The sequence below is a fragment of the Halichoerus grypus genome, chromosome 6 (assembly GCF_964656455.1).
Source record: "Halichoerus grypus chromosome 6, mHalGry1.hap1.1, whole genome shotgun sequence".
NCBI lineage: Eukaryota > Metazoa > Chordata > Mammalia > Carnivora > Phocidae > Halichoerus > Halichoerus grypus.
In genome coordinates, this window is record NC_135717.1 from 75,662,101 (window position 1) to 75,688,953 (window position 26,853).

A 26,853-nucleotide genomic window follows, 5' to 3' on the forward strand; every position below is an offset into this window, starting at 1 on the left:
TTGGCTCCTGTCCTGCTCTCCTCTACTGCTGGCAGGTCCTGAGCTGGGTGCAGTGACCTGCTGGGCAGGGCATGTATAAAGCAGGTCTAGAGCTGGTAGTGGTCATGGAGAAGGACCAAATATTCCAGCAGACCAGAGGGTAGAAACCATCTGGATTCTCCTTGTGGGATTCCCTGATCTCTATATGTGTATTCCTTCTCCCAACCTGATGGCACTTGCCTAAAGATACTCAATCCATTTTCATTTGATATGACTTATGTCTCACATCCTAGCAGAATTCTGCCTGAATCCCCAGATGTCTGGGCAGGCTGGAGAAGTTTATTTTCCTGTCCACTTATTCATTCAAGAGGTAATTATTGTACACCTGCTATGAACTAAGAACTGTCCCAGGCATAATAATACAACAGTGAACAAATTGGCAAAAATCCTTACCCTCATGGGGCTTACATTCTAGACAGGAAGACAGACAGTAAATAAATAACAATTTATAGTATGTCAAGTTGTGGTAAGTGCTTCAGGGAAAACCAGGAAAGAGGATATGCAGAGTGGGGAGTCAGTTTTAAGTAATGTGGTCAAGGAAGGCTACACTAAAAAGGTGACATTTGAATAAATACCCAAGGGTAGTGAGGGAGTAAATTGTGCTCCCGTCAGCTCCATTAGAAGACTTCTGCCCTTGGAGGTGAGAGTTTTTTTCCCCTCTGCTCACTGTATTGTTTCAAGAACCTAGAAAAATGCTCAGCACATAATGGATGCTCAGTATTTTTTGAATGCATGAGTGATCTCAGGGAAGAGTATTTCAGACAAAGGAAGCAGCTAGTGCAAAGGCTGAGGTGTGTGTGTGGTGTGTATGAGGAACAGCAAAGGGGCTAGTCTGGCTGAGGGGATGTGCACGATGGATAGCAGGAAGAGGATAGGAGAGGGGTAAGGTGTGTATGGGGTGTAGATCTTTCAGGACTCCTTGAGACCTTTTCAGGGGGTCCATTAGGTCAAAACTACTTTCACAATAATACTAAGATGATATTATTTGCCTTTTCTACTCTTTTATACTCATGAGTATACAATGGAGTTTTCTGGAGGCTACATGATATGTGTGTGTTGCAACAGATGGAATGCCGAAAGCAGATATGGGAATCCAGCTGTCTTCATAAGACGGACATTAAGGAGATTTGCAAAAATGTAAAAACATCACTCTTCTCACTGAATTTTGTTTTGGAAAATATTTTTGTTTTTTATAAAATATGTTAATTATGTGGCTGTGTAATGGATTGTTATTTTTATTTTTTTAAAAAGATTTTATTTATTTATTTGACAGCGCACAAGTAGGCAGAGCAGCAGGCAGAGGGAGAGGGAGAAGCAGGCTCCCTGCTTAGCAGGGAGCCTGACGTGGGGCTTGAACCCAGGACCCTGGGATCTGACCTGAGCCGAACAGACACTTAACTGACTGAGCTACCCAGGCGCCCCTGGATTGTTATTTTTATTTTTATTTTTTTTGAAGATTTTATTTATTTGTCAGAGAGAGAGCGTGCGTGAGCACAAGCAGGGGGAGGGGGATGCAGAGGGAGAAGCAGACTCCCCGCTGAGCAAGGAGCCTGGTGCGGGACTTGATCCCAGGACCCTGGGATCATGACCTGAGCCGAAGGCAGATGCTTAACCAACTGAGCCACCCAGGCATCCCTGGATTGTTATTTTTATTTATTTATTTTTTTAAAGATTTTATTTATTTATTTGAGAGAGAGAGACACAGCGAGAGAGGGAACACAAGCAGGGGGAGTGGGAGAGGGAGAAGCAGGCTTCCCGCTGAGCAGGGAGCCCAATGCGGGGCTCGATCCCAGGACCCTGGGATCATGACCTGAGCCGAAGGCAGACGCTTAACAACTGAGCCACCCAGGCGCCCCCCTGGATTGTTAATTTTAAATGAACTAATAACTATTGAAATTTTTTTCTCTTTTAACCTCAGATACATTAAATATGGATAGGTCTTTGGGCCCTCAATATTTTTAAGAGTATAAAGGAACTCTGAGACCAAAATTTTGTGAAATACTGCTACAAAGCCTTGTAGGCCATTGTAAAAATGTTTGCTTTTTCCCTAAAATGGGAGCTATAGCCATGGCTCTGGCTGAGTCAAACAAAATGAAATTTAGTGAAAGTGGTTAAAAGGTCCTGATGGGTCTTGAAAACAAAGCACATAAATATAGGGCGAGGGAGACGTATTTTAGAAACAACACATCAATAATAAGAATTTGGAGTTGTACTATACAGTATGTGTCAACAGTTTAGGGTACATTTCAGTCAAGCTCTTTACTTTTTTAGTTGGGCCTACATTCTGCTAGAGGAGATAGACAATAAGCAAATAAACCACATACTATGTCAAGTGATAACAAATGCCAGAGGCAAAATAAAGCAAGGGTGATAGGAGACTAGTGTTCTTTCATGTAGGTGGTCGGGAAAAGTTTGACTAATAAGGTGGTATTGGAGCAAAGATCTGAAGAAAGTGAGGAAGAAACCATGTAGCTGTCTGGGTGGAGATCATTATGCAGAGAGACAAGGAAGGCCAGAGACCCTGGATGCGCAGCTTGCTGAGGGTGCTTGATGAACAGGAAGAGGCCAGTCTAGCTAGAGCCTAAGGAGCGTAGGGGAGAGTGGTAGGCCATAAACAAGGAGATATGGAAGTGGGGGCAGGTCACTCAAGGCCTTATAGCCATTGTAAGGACTTTGGATTTAGCTATGGGGTGGGAAGCCATTGAAGCCTTTGAGCAGAGGTATATCACCTTATTTGACTCACATTGAAGTGAATGCTAGGGCTGCTATATAGAAAATATTCAGGGTTGGGGGACTGGGATTTGGACAGTGGAAGTGGAGAGAGGCAGTAATCCAAGTAAGAGATGATAGTGACTTTGGCGAAGATGGTAGAAGGAGAGACGGTGAAAAGTGGTTGGATTTGGGCTGTATTTTGAAGATAGACTGAAGTTACTGAGGAATTGACCATGAGATGTGACAGAAATTGGGATAATTCTAAGGTTTTTGGATTGAGTGACTAGGTAGGTGGATGGTGTTGTCATTTGCTGAGATGCAGAATACTAAGGAAGAAGTAGGCTGAGGGTAGGAATGGGAACCAAGAGCTTGGTTTTGTGTATGTTAAGTTTGAGATGCCTGTCAAATATCCAAGTAGAAATGTCAAATAAGCAATTGGTTATTACTTCAGAAGAGAGAAAATAAATATTGGAGCACCATCAACTATCTCTACTATGAAATGGTGCTTAAAGCAATGGGACTGGAGGATTTTCAAAGTGGATTGTGTCTCATTAATGGGTCATGAAATCAATACAGTGGGGATCAGTGATTTTTTTTGATGAAATAGAATACAAAACATCAGAATATCTCAGTAGTAAGGATAAATTTTGTGAAGGTTTTAAAAAGTTATATTTATAGAGAGAGAACTGTGTGTACAATTTAAAAATTTTTTAAGCCACCGATGATGTTTAGGGAGTAGATGTAGATTGAGAAGAGTGCCCAAAGACGAAGTGATCCTGTGGCCATTTCAACATGCAGTGTGAGGGACAAGCAGAGGACATGGGGAAGTAGCTAGTGAGGTAAGAGGAGAACCAAGAGAGTGGTGTCCTAGAGGCAAAGAAGAAGGGATGATCAGCTGTGACTCATGCTGCAGATAGGTTGAGGAAACTAGGATTGAGAATTGACTGTTAGATTTGACAATGGGGAAGTGATGCATGTCCTTGATGAGATGTCTCTGTGGAGTGGTTGGGATGAAGCTAATTGCTGTAGGTTCAAAAGAGAGTGGGAGAAGAGAAAATTGTGACCACAGGCAGTCCTTTCTGGGAGTGGAGTAAGCTAGTCAGAGGAGATGGGGACAGGGCATGGTTTTTAAAGATGAGAGGTGTTACGATGATGGAAATAGTTCAGTTTGGGGGAGGGGGTTGATGCAGGAAAGAGGGACCAGTGCAGGAGGCAGGGCAGTTGAGTAGGAGGGGATGGGATTGGGTGCACAGGTGGAAGGTTGCTTCAGGTAAGCATGTGGATAGTTGTCTGCTCACTGTTACAGGAGGAAAGGCAGATGAGATGGTATAGACATTAATGATAGGAGCTTGTGGAAGAACGCTAAAGAAGGTAAACTGAAAACCATGTCAAAATAAAAATGGTTGAAGGACAATGTGTAGATAGCAAATATTTGGAAGGTTGTTGTGTAAAAGGGAGGAACTAGTTTTGTTCTGGATACCTCTAAGAGGTAAATTTTGGACCACTGGGTAAAAAACTATGGGCAGAATGATTTTGGTCTACTACATAGAAATTGAGTCCTTGGGAAATTAGCATTTCAAGCTGATCAAAGATTGTGAAGACTACTTCCTAAGATAGAAAGTTGCCTGGGGCGCCTGGGTGGCTCAGTCGGTTAAGCGGCTGCTTTCGGCTCAGGTCCTGATCCCAGGGTCCTGGGATCGAGCCCCACGTTGTGCCCCCTGCTCAGTGGAGGGTTTGCTTCTCCCTCTCCCTCTGCCTGCCTCTCTGCCTACTTGTGCTCTTTCTCTCTATCTCTCTGTCAAATAAATAAATAAAATCTTTAAAAAAAAAAAAAAAAAGAAAGTTGCCTCTCATTGGAGGTGTTCCTGTGTTGTGGATGGTACATAGAAAATGCAAGTGTGGGATGGCTGGCCAGGCTAGATGATCTTTTAGATCCTACCCAGCCTTGACCATTGTGTATTTTGTGATTCATGGCAACTGGTAGTAGGCAGACTGGACAACTGAGAAACCCCAAATTCTGTTCCAGGTTAATCTCTTGCCAGTTGTTTGTATGTTCTGGGAATGCTTTGGCTGCAGGTCTGCCCCTGGGAGAGGCAGATCATTAAGATATGACAGAGTGAGTGCCTTTCTTTACAGGACCTCGAATTTTTCCCAGCAGCTCTACAGTCATCTTTATGGGGGTATTTATGTCCCTTTGGACTGCCACAGCGTTGGTGTTCTCTGGGCCCCGGTGCTGTAGCTGACCCTACCTAGCACCCTGCACAGCTGTCAGCCAGACTACTTCCTGAGTCTGCACAGGTGTAGGTGGCTTGGTGTCCCTTCAGTCAACAAAACCCCATTGAACGTCTATTGTGTGCCTAGAACTGGTAGATAGTACTGAGCAAAGTAGATGGGAGCCCACCCTTGTGTAGAAGAATAGCTTTTTGGTTGTGCTTTCTCACAACCTCAGTGAGCCTTTCTTCCGGTTAGGGGCCCTTCATCACCCTGAGAGCCTCAGTCAGATTATGGGGCAAGAAGGTGTTGATTTTTTGGTCTCTTTGTAACTCAGCACTGTCCTCTTGGTAGTGGGTAGGTTGAAATTCACCTCCTGTTCTGCCCTGAGTTCTTACAATGCATGGAATGGCATTAGATGATTCAAAAATTCTTTGTAATGGACTCCTCCAAGGTGTTGCTGGTGGCTGGGGTGCTAGAGCCTCCTGAAGAATGCAGACTGATAAGAACTCTGCTAGTACTATTTTAGTTGCCTAGCCTTTCAGCAGCCAACGGGAAGAATTACTGTGAAACCAGACCGCTCTGACTTCCATTTATGAAAGGGCTCCATTTCAAAGGAGCAGATGCAGCGATAACTTGTGAGAAGAAAAAGAATCCTGCATTGTGTGTCCTTACTACATTTACTTGAAACTGCCTGTCTCTCGGTAGCTGGGCAGCGACCTTCGTAGCAGGCAGGGTCTGTCTGTGGTCTGTGTGTACACTGGCAGGTTCTGGTTCTCAGGCAGCAAGGGGCTGGGAGCATGCTTTCTGATGCGCCTTTATTTCTCCAGCTATATTCTCAGGTGGTTTTTCCTGTAATGGTGAGGCTTTGGGCTCTGAAGTAGACAGCTCTGGATGCAAAACATGGCTGCGCTGCTTTCGTGCTGTATGAACTTTAAAGTTCTTCAACCTGAAGTTTCCCCATCTGCAAATGGAGGGAATAGATTCTACCTCAGAGGAGTGAGGTGAAGATGAAATGATCTAACAGCTAGTAACTATTCATTCAGTACGTTAGCTATTTTTACCGTTAGTGATGGAAGTTTTAATACCTAAGTTTGGCAAGGGGGTGCCTGGGTGGCTCAGTCGTTAAGCGTCTGCCTTCGGCTCAGGTCATGATCCCAGCGTCCTGGGATCGAGCCCCACATCGGGCTCTCTGCTCCGCGGGAAGCCTGCTTCTCCTTCTCCCACTCCCCCTGCTTGTGTTCCCTCTCTCGCTGTGTCTCTCTCTGTCAAATAAATAAATAAAATCTTTAAAAAAAAAAAAAAATACCTAAGTTTGGCAGGAACTTAACACAAATCTTATTCCTTTAGGCCTCCACCAATGCCGTTATCGGACCTTCTAGGACAAAGGGAATGGAGAGGGTACAGAGCAATGATGGAACAAAGAAAGTTTTGAAACTGTTTTTTTTTTTTCCCCCAGAGAAACCAAAGCTATCTGAGCACTCGAGTTCTGGTGTGTGAGCCATTTATTTAGCCAGAGTATAACCTTTTGTTGCTGGGATTATAAATGACTGGTTAGTAATAACTACCGTCACTTACAGGGTCCTGCTGTGTACCTAGCACTGCTAAACATTTCACGTCCATTACTTCAGTTCCTGCAAAACTCTGTTATCCCGTGGGTATTACTTCATTTTGTAGATGAGGAAACTATTTATAAGAGACCGGCCTCTGGGATTGTTCTTTTTTGGTTGGAGGGGGACATCGTTCTTTTTGACTCCTTGTTTTTCTGGTGTAAAATAAAAAGTTAGAGAAGATATAACATAGGGGCTAGGGCTTTAACCATGTCTTCAGAATTGGAGACTTAGAAGAGAGCACAGAGATCATGTTTTCCAGGCTTTTTCTCAGATCCCTCTAGAGGGTCATAGCCAAGGATAAGGTGGTATGAGAATTCATAACAGAAGTGCTACATTTTTTTGTAATTAAAAATTTTTTTAAATTCATTTTTTCCTATTTATTTTATTTTTTAAGAGATTTTTTATTCATTTGAGAGAGAGAGTGCATGAGCATGAGCAGGGGGAGGGTCAAAGGAAGAGGGAGAAGCAGGCTCCCCACTGAGCAGGGAGCCCTGACATAGGGCTCCATCCCAGGACCCTGGGATCATGACCTGAGCCAAAGGCAGATGCTTAACTGATTGAACCACCCAGGCGCCCCTCCTATTTATTTTATTTTTACATCATGATAAATGTGCTCTTTAGTCCCCATCTCCTACTTCCCCATCTCCTACTTCACCATCTCTCCACCTCCCCTTTGGAAAAAAGAAAATTGCTAAACATAATAAAAACATGAGTGATAGTCGAAAAAAAATTGCACATGTACAAACCCAGGAATTATAATAGAGTATAATATAACTTAGAATAACATACTTTATAAGCAAAAAACTGAATAAATACTGGTTTTTAGAGCAAGAGACTATAAAAAATGGGCAGGAAAATATGAGAAAGAACTTTTGGGAATGAGATCTAAAAATGTTGAAGTTAAAAACTGAACAGCTGATTAGAGAAAATGAATAAATCTAAACATTAAGGGATTATCTAGAATGCAGTATATTGAACAAGGGGAAACATTTTTTTTTTATTCAAGTGTAATTAACATACAATGTTACATTAGTTTCAGGTATAAAATATGATTCAGCAATTCTATATATTTCTCAGTGCTCATCAAGATAAGTGTACTCTTGGGGCACCTGGGTGGCTTAGTCATTAAGCATCTGCCTTCGGCTTAGGTCATGGTCCCAGGGTCCTGGGATCGAGCCCCACATCGGGCTCTGCTCGGCGGGAAGCCTGCTTCTCCCTCTCCCACTCCCCCTGCTTGTGTTCCCTCTCTCGCTGTGTCTCTCTCTCTCAAATAAATAAATAAATAAAATCTTTAAAAAAATAAATAAATAAAAATAACAATCCAGGGATGCCTGGGTGGCTCAGTTGGTTAAGCATCTGCCTTCTGCTCAGGTCATGATCCCGGGGTCCTGGGATCAAGTCCCGCACCAGGCTCCTTGCTCAGCGGGGAGTCTGCTTCTCTCTCTGCCTGCCCCTAGATACAACTTTTTGGTAGCACAGTAGAAATCTCTGTAACATGTATCCAATTCTCCTCTACCTTCTCTAGCCACGCAGGCCAAAGTCAGTGCTTTTCCCCAGGACTGGTCCTTCCAGTGTGGAGCTTCTGGGCTCCCATACAGAATCCCTTGAGGAGATTCTGTTCCCCTTATCAGCTCCAAAGAAACATAGTATTTCCACTACAGGTCAGGCTATAGCTACAAAGACCTGGTCCCTGCCCTAGGGAAGCTCTTAGTGGAAGAGAGAGCCATTTAAATAATGGCTTTGCGAACTGACAGTTGCAGATGAGTAATACAATATGACTAAAGAGCAGATCTAGGGTTTGAGGAGGGGCACGGAGGTAGGGTGGGGGCTGGTTTCCTGTGTCCTCAGCATCTTGCTGAGTGTCAGTTTAATGCTAAATAGGATGGGAAGTCAAAAGTGAGCTGAGGATGGAATAGTGCAGAAACAAGAATACAGGAGAAAGACTGCTTTCCTTATTATGTTGGGTTTGCTTCCTAGGTACCCAGAGAACCTTAGATAAGGTTGTGAGAGATAAGCCGTTGGTGCCAGAGATGGGAAGCAGTAGGAGGCGACAAGGAGTCTCCTTCCCAGACTGTCTGGTTCAGTCAGCTCATTGCCTCCTGAGGTGAGGGCCTCAGTGTTCCCATCCACAGATGATAGTAGCCTGAGAGGCCTTTGTTGCAGAAAGACTGATGAAGAACTCAAGGCATTTGTCAACTTTGGTCTTTGTTTCTGAGACAAAACACAAAGGAATCTCTGTAATCTCAAGTGCAGTTTTCATCTAAGTTTCCTCCTAATCACATTCCAAAATCTGCCTTCCTATAGATCTACTTACTCCTAGCATCTATTTAGACAAGTCACACCTCTGACTGAATGGGCTAGGGAAAGAAGCATTTCATAGATTCCTTAATAAGATTCAGAGATTTACACATCTGCAGTGGCTAGGAGAAAATTAACTAAACTTGACTCTGGTTTCATACTCTTATTTTTTTTAGAGAAGGAGAGGGAGAATCTTAAACAGTCTCCACACTGGGCATGGAGCCTGACACAGGGTTCAATCCCACGACCTTGAGATCATGACCTGAGCCAAAACCAAGAATCGGACACTTAACCACCTGAGCCACCTAGGTGCCCCTGGTTTCATACTCTTGAAGTATAATTCCTAGTTTCTTGCTTTATTTCTCTTTCCCTTTTCATTTTTTTAAAGATTTTATTTATTAATTTGAGAGAGAGAGAGAATGAGGGGGGGCGGACGGGCAGAAGGAGAGGGAGAAGCAGGGAGTCTGAAGCAGGACCCGATCCCAGGAGCCTGGGATCATGACCTGAGCCAAAGGCAGATGCTTAACCGACTGAGCTACCCAGGGTGCCCCTCCCTTTTCTATTTTTAAAGATAGTTCTCACCTCCTACAAATAATCATCCACCTATTCTAAGAGGTAGAGATTGAGTGTTCTCATAACCAGCCATAAGTCAGTGACAGCCTTTTACTCTTGTAAATAGAAACATAAATTCTGTCCTGCATGTACTTCACAGGCTGCCTCTCCAGCATTTTCCTCCACAGCCAAGGAATGTGCAAGGCTTCTGAGTCAGCAGTCAGCTGCCACGGGACAAAACATGCAGGATATTGTCCACTGGCAGAAATTGCACCAGTGCCCTGGAAACCTGGCATCATCTCCTCTTCCTCTTCCCTCCTCGGGCTCCTCACTTCCCTTTTCCCTTCCTTCCACACCTTGGCTTTTCAGTCCCCAGGATTTCTGGCACCTTCCGGCCAGGTTTCCTGGTCTCTAGGTTCCTGTAATTATGAATACGGAATTTTCCCAGGATACTAGCATGTTTGGCACACAGGGACGGTCCAGGAGAGGCCAGGAGGAGCAGGATCTGAGTTGACCTTCAGGAATGAGAGAAATGAGGGCAATAACAGGAATGGCCCTTCTGCAGTTCTCCCCAGCTGCTCTCAGAATGAATCAGAATGCCAGATTCCCCTTGCTAAATGACACAGTCCCGGCCCAGCAGAGTTACAGAGTAATGCTGTAGCACTTGAGAGTGTCTTCCTGCTGTGGTCATTTGGCTTGCTAAGTAGGAAAAGTGAGGCAGCCCAGGGGAATTAATCTTGTGTACTCTTACCTTGGGTGCTTGTCACATTGTTACAGGAGCCAACTTACCTCTATTTATCTGTTGTCATTAGTGACCTACAGGTTGAAATCCCTTAGAGTGGGCATTTAATACTTGACTACTGCTTGGAAGCAGACTCTCTGCAACTGTCTGGGAGCTGTGGCTGAAACCTGAAAGTCAGCAGAAGGATTGGGGGCCAGTTATTAATGAAGGTGTTCATCTGTGGTGGGGGTTGATTTGGAAATTCTCTGTGGTGGTTAGTAGCTCTGTGGAAGTGAGTATTTCAAGCAGAGTGGGCTACAGCCAGCCAAGGAGGTGTTAGCGTACAAAGCAGAATTTTTCTTTGAAAATAAGTGCGCAAGACACTTTAGGGAGGTGTAAGCATAAGATAGGCATTATGACAGGAGAAAGGCTTTTTAGAAATAATGTTGCAGGATCTTTTTTTTAAGATTTTATTTATTTGAGTGAGAGCGAGAGAGAGCACGCACATGCATGCAAGCCGGGGGAGGGGCAGCAGGAGAGGGAGAGAATCTCGAGCGGACTCCACACTCGGCGCGGAGCCTGGCTCGGGGCTTGATCTCAGGACCCTGGGATCACGACCCAAGCCGAAACCAAGAGTCAGATGCTTAACCAACTGAGCCACCCAGGTGCCCTAAAGTTTCAGGATTTTTAATGTGTTGGTTTCAGCAATAACATCCTGGTACTGAGTGCTCCAAATCCTGGCAAGGAGTGGAAGGTGACTGCAGTTCAGGAACAAAGAGAAATCATTTTCTTCTTTGGCAAGAGGCAGAGAGATCAGACCAGGTGTTTTCAAAGCTTTCCAAACATTATGACTCTGGTGGAGTCAAAGTCGACAATGAACACAGGTCGGGCATGCAGGGTCAGGATTGCAAAATGCTGTCTGTTTGCCAAAAAAGCACATAAAGCCACAGAAACCTACACAAGGAAGGCAAGAGTCAGTCACTCTGGGACCTTTTTTCTAGTCATTGGTTGTTACCTGGCACCCTTCTGTCTTTGGATAAACACATCTGTTTTTTCTGCCCCCATAAGACATCTTTTCATTATGTACCATTTCTAAGATAAGCCTTGGCGTATAAGAAAAAGAGTGGGCTCTTTTTAGGAACTTTAAAATATTTCTCTTGCTGCGTATTGTTTCCTAGAATAAACTTTATTGAGGGGGAACTGGAGGTTAGTTCCAGTTAATTCCATTTCTTGATGGACTCTTGGCCACGTGTCTACTAGACAAGCTGTGTTTTTTAGCAGTGTAGTTTTTATATCCAGAGCCAGGAGAGATTGTTGAGTAAGTATATATCTGAGATGAAAAGCTGAGTCAGTGTGTTCCAGGTGAAGAGTTACCATCTTCGACTCAGCCTCCACAGTATATGAAGAGTGCCAGGTCTGCTGACATAAAGGGAAAATGTCAGTTCTTTGTGTATAGCTATTATTTTCTCCCGCAAAGCTTAAGACAGGTCTCCTGTTGATTTGGTTTAGCCCTTATAATATCGTGGTGAGGTGTAGAGAGACGCAGGAGGTTACTTCTACTTCACAAAGGGGGATTCTGTTGCAGATGCTTACCCAGTGGTGCCTTCTTCTGACAATTGATTTCATCAGCACATACAGTTTGGTGGCTCCCAGTACTCTTGGATTGCTTCACTAGTGAGTCACTTCTTTCTTCTGTACCCCTCCTGACCACAGTGAATCAACACCCCCCTTCCTCTGTCTTCCCCATCTCCAAGAGTCAGTCCTCTTTAAAGCAAAGTTTCAGTGCAATCCTGTTTGTCACACTAGTAGTGTGACCATGAGGATTTTCTCAGCACTAAACTCGGAGAACTTCGGAATTGGAAGAGGAGTTTAGAGACCATCCAGTGTAACCGCCTCATCTTACACAAGGGAAAATCAAGGCCTGGTGAGGCAAAGTGACTTGTCCAGGGTCATGCAACCAGTATCTGGCACAGGGGGCTCAGAGCCATGTTAGTGCTCATCTCCTTGCTCTGACCTGCTTCTCTATTCTTACTATGTCTTAGTTTTCACTCTTGGCCCTTTGTCTCCTACCTCCCAATAATAGTTCTAGGTAGTGATGATACATGAAACGTGGTACAAAAATGATGAAACAGACCCAAGGGAGTGAGTGCATTAAAGGAGCATGTAAGGTGCCTTCTCCCATCTTAAAGCTTCTATCCAGGAAACATAGGGTGGTGGATATATAGATGTTTTTAATAAGTGGAAGGTGTAGACGTTATCATTACTGTCAAATATGTTTGTGGGCAAAATGAAATGGCTATAAAATCTTCCCACCCTGACATGTACCACATGCAGGGGCAGGACTGTTTCAGTCCTTTAAAACCCTACTGACTTTGCCACTTCTGAACTTTGTGCTTCTTATTCTTAGACTGCTGTGACACTGCCCTTTGGTTCTCTTCAGACCTCTCTCCACTGTGCCTCACAATCTTTTTAGAGAGCTCTTCTTTCTCTGCCAGTTCCTTACAAGTTGATGAGTCCCAGATCTCATCCAGCGCCCATGGCTCTCTCTTCCCATCGCTCTCCTTGTGTGATTGTACCACTTTTGAAGGTTCAGCTACCACCTGTATGCTAATGACTCCCAAATCTGGGCCTGGGTCCCCGGCTACTCCCCTAAGCTTCAAATACATACCTGACTGCCTAGCGAGCACCTCTGTTAAGGCAGCTCAGACGTAACAAGCCAAAAGGGAACTCACTACCCTCCCCTTACAAATGAGTTCCTCTATTTTTAGTTCGTTAGCCTGGTGTCATTATTTACTCAGTGGCCTAAGCTGGAAACCTGGGCATCATTCTTGAGTCTTTCATCTGTAAAAGTCACTCACTCACAAGCCTTCCTATTTTATTTCTTTTCCTACCTTCTACACTTCTTCCCTGCCTGGCTAACACTGACTTATCCTGAAAGACTCAGCTGTCACGTTTCAGAGGTTTATCTTCAGCAAGGACCCATTATGATTAGGTACTCATTGTCTACGTTCCCAAGTCCCTTGTGCCCCTCTCTCTAATGACACTCAGCAAAGTACATTTAGCATTCTGTTTATGAGTCTGTCTCACCCACTAAACTGTAAGATCCTTGGAAGCAGACACTGTCTTGCTCATCTCTCCATCCCAGTGTCACAGACAGTGCCCGGAGTGCAGAAGATACAGGATATACATTTGTTGAATGAATGGCTAGGACACTTCAGAACTCCATTTGAAAAGGAGTTATGTCTCCTAGAAAATGTTTGTAGGTAGAAATTTGGATTTGCTAACCATTCCTTTTTCTTTCTTTACTTTTGTTAGATTAATGTGACAGAATCAGGTGGATCAACAGCCATCCCACTGCCCCCTTTGTTGGGGGCTGCTGAGAGTGGGGAAGCATGGAGGACAGTAAGAATGAGACAATGAATCACGCTCACGTCCTCTTTGACCGGTTTGTGCAGGCCACCACCTGCAAGGGGACCCTCAAGGCCTTCCAAGAGCTCTGTGACCACCTAGAACTGAAGCCTAAGGACTACCGCTCCTTTTATCACAAGCTCAAGTCCAAGCTTAACTACTGGAAAGCCAAAGCGCTGTGGGCAAAGTTGGACAAGCGGGGCAGCCACAAAGACTACAAAAAGGGAAAAGCATGCACTAACACCAAGGTAAGGGTTGGGCTTCTCCTAGGCCTTGGGGTCACTAACCTAAGGATTTAACCACAAAAGAAAAGATTGTGAGCAGAGATAGGCCAAAGAAAGGGATTGAGTAGAGGTAGACTGGGTGAGAACTAGGCAGAGTCTAGCAGAGACTTAGTACAGAAAGTCAAACTCTGTGGATCCATTACCAGTGTTCAGTTGACTGTTCCATGTTCCAGACCCTGTTCTTATTTCATGTATTCACATATTGAACAGGATTTCAGCTATTTAAGTACAACCCTGAAGTCAAATGGTATAGGAACTTTTTTTTTCCCCCTGAGGGCTCTGTTTTGAATTTCACACTGTTAAGAGGATGCAGGTCGCTTAGCAAAGAAGAAGCCATGCCCTGTTAGCATCCTGTCTGAACATGGCTTCATGATGCCTGGCATGTCATCTTTATAAAGTCATCATTCCATACTCAATGACTAATAAGGTCTAGATAGTATTTGCTAACTTGGGGATCTGCCACTTCAGACCTCTTTTCATCCATTTTCCGAAGGTTTGTTTTGATAAGCAAGGGCCTTGTAAACCAAAATATTTCTTTTGCTCTCTTCACAATCTAGGGAAATAGAGTTTTCATGAAACAGGTGAGATATTCAGTCACCTGTGCAGGGGTAGGTACAGGGAGGTGGAGAAGGAACAATATATTTCCTGCCTTCCTCCTTATGTGAGAACGCCTTCTGGGAGAAGTTTGGAAAAAGCTAGCAAGGAAATGAAGCTGCAAATGACTTCATGACTAGATTATTAATGACCTTTCATGAGCTTTAATTTGCTCTGTGTGGAGACCTAGAGACCCTCCCCCAGTGGATTTGCTTCCGGATAGATACTCATCAGCAAAATTCAAGAAATTCAGAGGCATGACTTTTATGAGTGAGTTGTGGTGTTTTATTAAGAATAATACAAATTAGTTAAGTGTCCATTCTCACCTTGAGTACTTCTCTAGAATGTGGGTCTTTAAGATCATTTCCCTGGACTTTCAGTCCAAAGATGGTGATTTTAGAACTCTTTTCGGCACATAAAACTTTGGCTCTTAAAAGTTGCCTTCTTGGAATCCTTGAGTGGTAGATTCATTTCAGGACTCTTAATATTGTCTGAACTATGTGTTTAATAATGTGTCTCCTTGGACAGAAATCTGCTTGACTTAGAAACCTTTCAAAAGGTCCTCTCCTGTTAATAAAAGATGACATGTGATTTTCAAATCGTTTGTTGAAATGATGACCACTTCAATATATTGCAGATCCACAAGGTGAACATGTGCTGGAATAACAGTTTATTTTTGTGCAGCACTAACAGTTAAGAGTCTCCTCTATCCATAACAATCACCAGCTTTTCTCTCAAGCCATTGCAGATGCTCTCCTGTGACCCAGATGGGTCTGAAGATTTCTTAGGAGAATAGCCTTACTTGGGGGCTTCAGGGAATGATGGTTATGAGATCATGAAACTGTTATAGAAATGTGAGCTTTCCTGAGAGGTGCTACCTTTGCCCTGAAAGTAGCTATGTTTTTCAGTGTCTCATCATTGGAGCTGGCCCCTGTGGTCTCCGTACAGCCATTGACTTATCCTTATTGGGAGCTAAGGTGGTTGTTATTGAGAAACGAGATGCCTTCTCCCGCAACAATGTCTTGCATCTCTGGCCATTCACCATACATGATCTGCGAGGTCTGGGTGCCAAGAAGTTCTATGGCAAGTTCTGTGCTGGAGCTATTGACCATATCAGTAAGTAAAAACAATCCTCCTGCAGGATCCCACCCCACCCTCTACCCACTTGTTCAGTGGAAAGAGACAGATTATTTGAGGAATTCATACTCAACAGCCCAATTTGTTCTCATATCATTAATGTCTAATGTGTTTGGAGTCAAAATACCTGTGATGAGGTGGTCTATAACCTAGGATTCTTAATTGCAAGTTAACTCCTATGACATGAGTTTAACTTAACGGATTTCTAAATTTAGGTCTTGAACTCTTCCTGAGCACTTGCAGTGGGTGGGATGGGCATTGGGGCCAGGCTAGAAAACACTACCAATTTGAGCCTTGACCCTCTGGTGGTTCTTAGTCCAATGGAAGAAGCACAAAGCATGAGGCTCTCTCTAATGTGATATGATAGATACTCTACTAATGTAAGAACAAAATGCTATGGGGACAGTACTGGGGAAACCACAGTTTTAGAAGCAACCTCCTAGTTTGGTCACCAATAGCAAGTCAGTAGTGAGCTTCATTTGGTTAGGTGATTCTCATGAGGTCGACAGCCTGGATAACTCTTGGCTGTATTTTTGTCATCTCCAAGCTCAGCTTGGGCCTATGCTTTTCTGAGATCCTATAGAGTAAACACAAGTCAACACAGACAGTGATTTTCTTTCCATGACTGTTAAGTGGCCTATCTGAAAAGTGATTCAGAACAGACAATGTCTACATTATGAAGTTCAAGTCTTGTTTATTGATCATCGTTAATGATTCCAGGAGAGTCTTATCAAGGAACTTTTGTTCTGAGCTCTTCCGGATATGTCCTGCAAATACATCAAACTGCTGAACTGTTTGCTCTTCGAAGTGGTTGTGCCAATTTATCAAACACTGGCCAACAGCTGCCACATTCCACTGGTAGAGGAAGCACTCTGCCCATCCGTTGGGCTATAATATATAAAGCATCTTGGAATCCAGTTGTCTGCAAATATTAAATGTGTGCTAGAATGGGATTTAATGAGGCTTTAGGAGTGTAACTCAGAAGGGTGGTGGTTTTGATAAGCTGGGGGAAAAGAACTGAGATGACTTAGATGAGGATTTGCACGTACCAGATTAGTCAGAGGCTGCAGGTGAGATTGGTCTTAAGAGAGGACCAAGGGCTTTTCTGATTTGTTTAGAGTATATTTTCTCGGAACGTTGTTACCCTGTTAGCATTTTGTTCTCTCATTAATCTGTTCTCCTCTGGACAAAATGACAAGACAGAAAAAATCACCTCAACAAAAAGAACAAGAGGTAGTACCGACTGCCAGGGACCTACTCAATAAGGATTAGTACGATGTCAGATCTAGAGTTCAGAATCATCACTTTAAAGACACTAGCTGGGCTTGAAAAAAGCATGGAAGTTATTAGAGAAACCCTTTCTGGAGAAGTAAAAGAACTAAAATCTAACCAAGTAGAAATCAAAAAGGCTATTAATGAGGTGCAGTCAAATATGGGGGCACTAATTGCTAGGATAAATGAGGCAGAAGAGAGAATCAGTGATATAGAAGACCAAATGATGGAAAATAAAGAAGCTGAGAAAAAGAGAGATAAACAACTACGGGATCACGAGGGCAGAATTCAAGAGATAAGCGATACCATAAGACGAAACAACATTATAATAATTGAGATCCCAGGAGAAGAAGAAAGAGAGAGAGGGGCAGAAGGTATATTGGAGCAAATTATAGCAGAGAACTTCCCTAATTTGGGGAAGGAAACAGCCATCAAAATCCAGGAAGCACAGAGAACCCCCCTCAAAATCAATAAAAATAGGTCAACACCCCGACATCTAATAGTAAAACTTACGAGTCTCAGAGGCAAAGAGAAAATCCTGAAAGCAGCTCGGGAGAAGAGATATGTAACCTACAATGGTAGAAACATTAGATTGGCAACAGACCTATCCACAGAGACCTGGCAGGCCAGAAAGGACTGGCAGGATATATTCAGAGCACTAAATGAGAAAAATATGCAGCCAAGAATACTATATCCAGCTAGGCTGTCATTGAAAATAGAAGGAGAGATAAAAAGCTTCCAGGACAAACAAAAACTAAAGGAATTTGCAAACACAAAACCAGCCCTACAAGAAATCTTGAAAGGGGTCCTCTAAGCAAAAAGAGAGCCTAAAAGCAACATAGACCAGAAAGGAACACAGACAATATACAGTACCAGTCACCTTACAGGCAATACAATGGCACTAAATTCCTATCTTTCAATAGTTACCCTGAATGTAAATGGGCTAAATGCCCCAATCAAAAGACACAGGCTATCAGATTGGATTAAAAAACAAGACCCATCGATATGCTGTCTGCAAGAGACTCATTTTAGACCCAAAGACACCCCCAGATTGAAAGTGAGGGGGTGGAAAACCATTTACCATGCTAATGGACATAAAAAGAAAGCTGGGGTGGCAATCCTTATATCAGACAAATTAGATTTTAAACCAAAGACTGTAATAAGAGATGAGGAAGGACACTATATCCTACTTAAAGGGTCTATCCAACAAGAAGATCTAACAATTGTAAATATCTATGTCCCTAACATGAGAGCAGCCAATTATATAAGGCAATTAATAACAAAAGCAAAGAAACACATCGACAACAATACAATAATAGTGGGGGACTTTAACACCCCCCTCACTGAAATGGATAGATCGTCTAAGCAAAAGATCAACAAGGAAATAAAGACTTTAAATGACACACTGGACCAAATGGACTTAATAGACATATTCAGAACATTCCATCCCAAAGCAACGGAATACACATTCCTCTCTAGTGCCCATGTAACATTTTCCAGAATCGATCACATCCTAGGTCATAAATCATGTCTCAACCGGTACCAAAAGATTGGGATCATTCCCTGCCTATTTTCAGACCACAATGCTTTGAAACTAGAACTCAATCACAAGAGGAAAGTCGGGAAGAACTCAAATACATGGAGGCTAAAGAGCATCCTACTAAAGAATGAATGGGTCAACCAGAAAATTAAAGAAGAATTAAAAAAATTCATGTAAACCAATGAAAATGAAAACACAACTATTCAAAATCTTTGGGATGCAGCAAAGGCAGTCCTAAGAGGAAAGTATATAGGAATGCAAGCCTTTCTCAAGAAACAAGAAAGGTCTCAAGTACACAACCTAACCCTACACCTAAAGGAGCTGGAGAAAGAACAGCAAATAAAGCCGAAACCCAGCAGGAGAAGAGAAATAATAAAGATCAGAGCAGAAATCAATGAAATAGAAACTAAAAGAACAGTAGAACAGATCAACAACACTAGGAGCTGGTTCTTTGAAAGAATTAACAAGATTGATAAACCCCAGGCCAGACTTATCAAAAAGAAAAGAGAAATGATCCAAATAAACAAAATCATGAATGAAAGAGGAGAGATCACAACCAACACCAAAGAAATACAAACAATTATAAGAACATATTATGAGCAACTCTATGCCAGCAAATTAGATAACCTGGAAGAAATGGATGCATTCCTAGAGATGTATCAGCTACCAAAACTGAACCAGGAAGAAATAGAAAACCTGAAGAGACCTATAACCACTAAGGAAATTGAAGCAGTCATCAAAAATCTCCCAAAACACAAAAGCCCAGGGCCAGATGGCTTCCCAGGGGAATTCTACCAAACATTTCAAGAAGAATTAATACCTATTCTTCTGAAACTGTTCCAAAAAAGAGAAATGGAAGGAAAACTTCCAAACTCATTTTACGAGGCCAGCATTACCTTGATCCCAAAACCAGACAAAGACCCCATCAAAAAGGAGAATTACAGACCAATATCCCTGATGAACATGGATGCAAAAATTCTCACCAAAATCCTAGCCAATAGGATCGAACAGTACGTTAAAAGGATTATTCACCACGACCAAGTGGGATTTATCCCTGGGCTGCAAGGTTGGTTCAACATCTGCAAATCAATCAATGTGATACAATACATTAACAAAAGAAAGAACAAGAATCATATGATCCTCTCAATAGATGCAGAAAAAGCATTTGACAAAGTACAGCATCCTTTCTTGATCAAAACTCTTCAGAGTATAGGCATAGAGGGTACATACCTCAATATCATAAAAGCCATCTATGAAAAACCTACAGCGAATATCAGTCTAAATGGGGAAAAACTGAAAGCTTTCCCCCGAAGGTCAGGAACGCGGCAGGGATGTCCACTATCACCACTGCTATTCAACATAGTATTAGAAGTCCTAGCCACAGCAATCAGACAACAAAAATAAATCAAAGGCATCCAAATCGGCAAAGAAGAAGTCAAACTCTCACTCTTTGCAGATGATATGATACTTTATGTGGAAAACCCCAAAGACTCCACCCCAAAACTGCTAGAACTCATACAGGAATTCAGTAAAGTGGCAGGATATAAAATCAATGCACAGAAGTCAGTGGCATTCCTATACACCAACAAGACAGAAGAAAGAGAAATTAAGGAGTTGATCCCATTTACAATTGCACCCAAAACCATAAGATACCTAGGCATAAATCTAACCAAAGAGGCAAAGGATCTTTACTCAGAAAACTATAAAATACTCATGAGAGAAATTGAGGGAGACACAAAGAAATGGAAAAACGTTCCATGCTCATGGATTGGAAGAACAAATATTGTGAAGATGTCAATGCTACCTAGAGCAATCTACACATTCAATGCAGTCCCCATCAAAATACCATCCACTTTTTTCAAAGAAATGGAACAAATAATCCTAAAATTTGTATGGAACCAGAAAAGACCCCGAATAGCCAGAGGAATGTTGAAAAAGAAAAGCAAAGCTGGCGGCATCACAATTCCGGACTTCCAGCTCTATTACAAAGCTGTCATCATCAAGACAGTATGGTACTGGCACAAAAACAGACACATAGATCAATGGAACAGAATAGAGAGCCCAGAAATGGACCCTCAACTCTATGGTCAACTAATCTTTGACAAAGCAGGAAAGAATGTCCAATGGCAAAAAGACAGTCTCTTCAACAAATGGTGTTGGGAAAATTGGATAGCCACATGCAGAAGAATGAAACTGGACCATTTCCTTACACCACACACAAAAATAGACTCCAAATGGTTGTAAGACCTCAATGTGAGACAGGAGTCCATCAAAATCCTAAAGGAGAACACAGGCAGCAACCCCTTCGACCTCAGCCGCAGCAACTTCTTCCTAGAAACATCGCCAAAGGCAAGGGAAGCAAGGGCAAAAATGAACTGTTGGGACTTCATCAAGATAAAAAGCTTTTGCAAAGCAAAGGAAACAGTCAACAAAGCCAAAAGACAACCAACAGAATGGGAGAAGATGTTTGCAAATGACATATCAGATAAAGGGCTAGTATCCAAAATCTATAAAGAACTTATCAAACTCAACACCCAGAGAACAAAGAATCCAATCAAGAAATGGGCAGAAGACATGAACAGACATTTTTCTAAAGAAGACATCCAAATGGCCAACAGACACATGAAAAAGTGCTCAGTATCGCTCGGCATCAGGGAAATCCAAATCAAAACCTCAATGAGAGTTTAGTCAGAATGGCTAAAATTAACAAGTCAGGAAATGACAGATGTTGGCAGGGATGCGGAGAAAGGGGAACCCTCCTACACTGTTGGTGGGAATGCAAACTGGTGCAGCCACTCTGGAAAACAGTATGGAGGTTCCTCAAAAAGTTGAAAATAGAGCTACCATACGATCCAGCAATTGCACTACTGGGTATTTACCCCAAAGATACAAACGTAGGGATCCGAAGGGGTACGTGCACCTCAATGTTTATAGCAGCAATGTCCACAATAGCCTAACTGTGGAAAGAGCCAAGATGTCCATCGACAGATGAATGGATAAAGAAGATGTGGTATATATACACAATGGAATATTATGCAGCCATCAAAAGGAATGAGATCTTGCCATTTGCAACGGCGTGGATGGAACTGGAGGGTATTATGCTGAGTGAAATAAGTGAAACAGAGAAAGACATGTATCATATGACCTCACTGATATGAGGAATTCTTAATCTCAGGAAACAAACTGAGGGTTGCTGGAGTGGGGGGTGGGGTGGGAGGGATGGGGTGACTGGGTGATAGACACTGGGGAGGGTATGTGCTCTGGTAAGTGTTGTGAATTGTGCAAGACTGTTGAATCTCAGATCTGTACCTCTGAAACAAATAGTGCAATATATGTTAAGGAAAAAAAAAAAAAAGAAGAAGATAGCAGGAGGGGAAGAATGAAGGGGGGGAATCAGAGGGGTAGACGAACCATGAGAGACAATGGACTCTGGAAAACAAACTGAGGGTTCTAGAGGGGAGGGGGGTGGGGGGATGGGTTAGCCTGGTGATGGGTATTGAGGAGGGCACGTTCGGCATGGAGCACTGGGTGTTATGCACAAACAATGAAGCATGGAACACTACATCTAAAACTAATGATGTAATGTATGGGGATTAACGTAACAATAAAAAAATAAAAAAAAAGTTCAATGTGACATGTACTCGCTCTTTTTTTTTTTTAAGATTTTTATTTATTTATTTATTTATTTATTTGAGAGAGAGGGAGTGCATGCACAAGCAGGGGGAGGGGCAGAGGGGGAGAGAAGCAGACTCCCCGCTGAGCAGGGAGCCTGATGTGGGGCTCGATCCCAGGACCCTGGGATCATGACCTGAGCCGAAGGCAGCCGCTTAACCGACTGAGCCCCCCAGGCGCCCGTGTACTGGCTCTTCTTACCTTTGCAGCTTTAAAAAGGAATTTGATGTACGTGCAGAGTCATAAAGCATGGGAAGTAAGACGTGCCTTCTAAGTATGTTTAGATATTGATTTTAGCATGTTTCAAGGAAATACATGTTCACTGTAGAGAATACAGAAAAACACAGATACGAAAATAAAAATTATGTAACTATTCATACATAAATAACTTGGCATACTAGTTGTTTTCCTCTACATCCCTGTTTTTGAAATAAGCTATTCTTGTAATCCGTGTTTATTTTCATTAAAAATATATTTTGACAAAAAAAAAAAGAGAGGACCAAGGGTCATTTGATTTGTCTGGATTTGTCTGCCTCATGTGGGATTTGTCTTGGAACTGAGAGGGTCCTACATTAGGGACTAGATTTTTATCTCAGTAGGCCTGGGGCTGCTACCATGTCTGACACTTGGTGGTCATTCATTGGACATAGAATAAATAAATAAATCTCACTGTGATAATGATCAAGATTTTCACTCATTTTGAGCCTCAGTTTCTGCACCTGTAGATCAGTGGTGGGAGGGAGAATGGTAAGAGACTAAGGTTGGATTAAGGTTTCCCCTTCTCACTTTATAAGAGTGTGTGAAGATCAGGGAGGTAATAGGATGAAAGGGAGATGCTGTGGGAATCTCAGGAAGTAGTGCAGCCCCTTTGTATCAAACTGGAAAACCCACCTGAGGGTGCACACGTTTTGCCTTCTCTGGTAAGTCCCATGTCCTGTCGGGATTGTAGATTCCGCTAGATGACCGTAGCTCTGTCTGAATCAGAGGAAGATGGAAAAGAGAGTCTCCTGGTGGCCACAATCTGTGTTGTCTCAGAGCTTTTGGTTGTTTTGAACACCCAACCCAAGAGGTGGGAGTGGCCTTACATGTCTTTCTAGAACATCTGTTGCACTGAATTGTATTTGCCCTTAAAAAAGAAAGAAAGAAGCTGTAGAGCATGGCTTGGAAAATGTCTCCAGCTACTGGAGGCTTTGAGAATCTGGATAAACTGTGTAGGTGGGCAGGTGAGAACCTGAGCAGTAATTGCGACTAGTACTCTCTTTTCAAGTGTGCCCTCACTAGTATCATCTTTTTGTTCCCCCAGGTATCCGTCAGCTTCAACTAATACTTTTGAAAGTAGCCCTGATCCTAGGCATTGAGATCCATGTCAATGTGGAATTCCAAGGTCTTGTACAGCCTCCTGAGGACCAAGAAAATGAACGTAAGTTGGATTGGACAAATGAAAGAGGGATAAAAGGGCATGGAGTTTGTGAGAAAAGATGAGATCAAGGGAGAAAAGTACAAGAATCTGTGGGTTGTTTTCAGAACTAGTTAAAGAGGTTTCTTCAGTTGTATAGCCTATACCTTTCAAGGAACTTTTGACTTAATGAGGAGGCTTTTGACATAGTATTAGATGTTGTAAACACTTGTATTCATTATAGCAAATCATGTCGTGGGGAACATTCTTTTGTGAGCCTTCTCCAAGGCTTCTTTTTTTCCTGTGTTTTGTACCCCATGCTTTTACTCCTAGTGTTTTCAGTTTTCAAAACCTAGGGTTTTGTGCAGTTTGTATCTAGAGGTGTCTTAGGTGTATGAATATAGTCTGGGTAATGACCTTCATTTTGACTTTGGTCCACAGGGATAGGTTGGCGGGCACTGGTCCACCCCAAAACCCATCCTGTGTCAGAATATGAATTTGAAGTGATCATCGGAGGGGATGGCCGTAGGAACACCTTGGAAGGTATTGGTCAATGCTGCTTTGCCTGGTTCATAGCAGAGTGAAGGGTAACCCTCCCCCAACCCTGGGGTGAGAGTTTGTATCATCAGAATCCACATTCCTAAGAATCTGCATATGCAAAAAGAATCTGCGTATGCGTGCTATCTATTCTAACTGAATGACAGGCCCAGCCTTCCACTAGCCAACTGGTACTTGGGTTACTTCTTATAGGGCACTCTTGTTAAGGCACTAGGAGGTAATTAATTGGTTGACACTGTAGGATTATATCTTAAGTTTAGTAAGCTGGTGGCTTCCTTTCCTCTCTCTCTTTCTTTTTCTTTCTTTCCTTCTTTCTTTCTCTTTTCTTTCTTTTTCTTTTCTTTCTTTCTTTCTTTCTTTCTTCCTTCCTTCCTTCCTTCCTTTCCTTTCCTTTCCTTTCCTTCCTTCCCTTCCTTCCCTTCCTTTCCTTCCTTTCCTTCCTTCCTTCCTTTCTTTTTCTTTCAATGAACTCCCTTGCACTGAGTAGTATTCTGGTCAGTTAGATTTCAGATTGTTAGTATGTGGGAGACTTTGACTTCTTTCCTGAAATTCATATATTTTTGGGCAGGTAAATGCCTTATTTTCAGATAAGAATTGCCCTAAAATTTTCCCATTGATTCCCATCCCGCATGTTCCCTAATGTCTTCATCAACAGCCCTTCCTGTTTGAAGTGATCTTCCTTCTTCTCTAGCGAGCTGTGGTCACCTCTGAAAATTTTCTTTCCTTCCAGGATTTCGCCGGAAAGAATTTCGTGGCAAGCTGGCCATTGCCATTACAGCAAATTTTATTAACCGAAATACAACAGCAGAAGCCAAAGTGGAAGAGATCAGTGGTGTGGCTTTTATATTCAACCAAAAATTTTTCCAGGAACTGAGGGAAGCCACAGGTTGGTGTAGATGCCTCCAAAGCAATAAGGATAGAAATTTAAATAACTACTTGTGATTTTTCTCTTAGAGGTTTGGTAGGGTGGGTGATCATTGGCATTATTGCGGTTGTTTGCCCCACTGCTCTTTTTCTTTCTATAGTGCTTTCCTTATTACTGTCTCCTCCTCTAGCATTCTTTACCCTCTTTGCAGTGACAGGGCTGCTCTGGGCTTGGTTTTTATTTGTTTGTTTGTTTGTTTTTAAGGGTTCATTCTGCCTTTTAGCAACTCTTCTCCAACCCTTTCCCCTGTGCTATGGCTCTAAATGATGGTGCTCAGTGCAGTAAGCTACTGATTGGTAGTTCTCTGGTTCTCTAGAACCTAACTTTAGATACTGAATATACAGTCTTCTGGTGTTCCAGTTTGGACATGAAGTAAACCATGTGCTAGATAGGAATGAGATTGTTGTATGATAGCTTTTGAATAAATTAACTTATTTTGCTGCCACAAAAATGTGCATCAGATTTCATTTCTCTGTTTTCTAGAACATGATTCCTTTCTGTTACATCTGTTTTTTAGATTATTGAATTAAAAAGTCAGTAGTTCACGTTCTGCTTCTAAGCATCTAGTTATCTGTCCTGTTAAGAGCAGAGGTGATTCTCCCAGTTGCCTTGATGACTATCAAAGACATTTAACTTGAGAACTAACCCTGACCTCTTACTAGAAGTTAACCTTTCTTTCTCTTCCAGACCTTCTATTTCTGCTTACTATTGATCATGGTTTTTAGGATAACTTAGGGTATGAAGTGAATTATAGAGCAGTGCAGGTATAAACATAGCTCCCCCTCTTCTTATGAACTGAATCTGCAGGAAGTAAGAATCTGGGCTCAGACATCTCTTTATTTTCACTTTCTCTGCCCAGAGTGTTACAACCCTGGTCTCTGAGGACCCATGTAAACTTTCTGGCTGCTCTAACGTACCTTCATTTTCACCAAGCCCCCGTGTGACAGATTTGTTTTCTGGTTGTAGGTATTGACTTGGAGAATATTGTCTACTACAAAGACGACACACACTATTTTGTTATGACAGCCAAAAAGCAGAGTTTGCTAGACAAAGGGGTGATACTGCACGTGAGTAATGGATTTCTTTCAAACCTCTTTTTATGTTGTACTAGTTAATGTGACCACTAAGAAAGAATTTTATTGTCTGATGAGTTTTTCCTGCAAGGGAATGAAAATGAGCACCCAACTCATCTCCTAGAAACATGTACTCCTCTAAGGTTTTTTTAGTTTAACTTCTAAAAAATCTCTTGTTATGGAAAATTTCCGATGTACACAAAAGTAGAGAGAATCATACAGTGAACCCCCATGTGCCCATTACCTTGTTTTAACAATTATCAGCACGTGGCCAATATTATTTCAGTAGTACCCCACCTACTCCTCACTCCTGCCATTGGATTGTTCTGAAACAAATCTCAGATAACAGTTATCTCAGATACTCAGTTTAATTTTAGGTGATTTGGTTTGTCGTTCTAGCTAATTCCACATATGACTGATTAGTAGTTGGTTAATAGGTCGTCTTTTGGGAGAGGGTGGTAGGGGGAAGGGAGTTTGACCTGGAAGCCTGAGAATGGTTCTGGTTTTACTGCAGATATGTCTATCAGAAGTCTAGGGAACACTGGCTGGATCAGGGTATATTCAGACCTCTTCGTAAACAATGATGAGAGGTCTGGCTCAGCCTTTTTTCCAGGTGGATAATTGTATGACATTCCCTGAGACGATGAACAGAATATGAAATCAGAGACTCACAGGATAGGTGGTTCTTTAAGGAGAGTCTCTTAAGTCTTATTTGGTGTTCAGTCTGAATCAGAATTACTATCCCCATGTGATGAGCTGGAGAGAAGAGGCACTAGATGTGCTTATTCAGGCCTGTACAGTTCTTACCACAGACTTGTGGCTGAATTTCAGGGTGCCTTTGTCTCTGC

At 42.5% G+C, this 26,853-nt stretch overlaps 1 protein-coding gene across 17 annotated transcripts in view; it reads left to right on the plus strand.

Moving 5' to 3' along the window:
- The window catches only part of MICAL3 (microtubule associated monooxygenase, calponin and LIM domain containing 3), a 270,467-nt gene that overhangs the window by 133,817 nt on the left and 109,797 nt on the right, over window positions 1-26,853 (plus strand). For all 17 annotated transcript variants that reach the window (XM_078075384.1, XM_078075389.1, XM_078075383.1 and 14 more), the window contains 6 exons: window positions 13,462-13,802; window positions 15,341-15,548; window positions 23,357-23,473; window positions 23,891-23,992; window positions 24,738-24,893; window positions 25,899-25,999. In XM_078075384.1, the coding sequence (XP_077931510.1) occupies window positions 13,539-13,802; window positions 15,341-15,548; window positions 23,357-23,473; window positions 23,891-23,992; window positions 24,738-24,893; window positions 25,899-25,999 (948 nt within the window). In that variant the 5' untranslated portion in view covers window positions 13,462-13,538. The remainder of the gene's footprint in view (window positions 1-13,461; window positions 13,803-15,340; window positions 15,549-23,356; window positions 23,474-23,890; window positions 23,993-24,737; window positions 24,894-25,898; window positions 26,000-26,853) is intronic.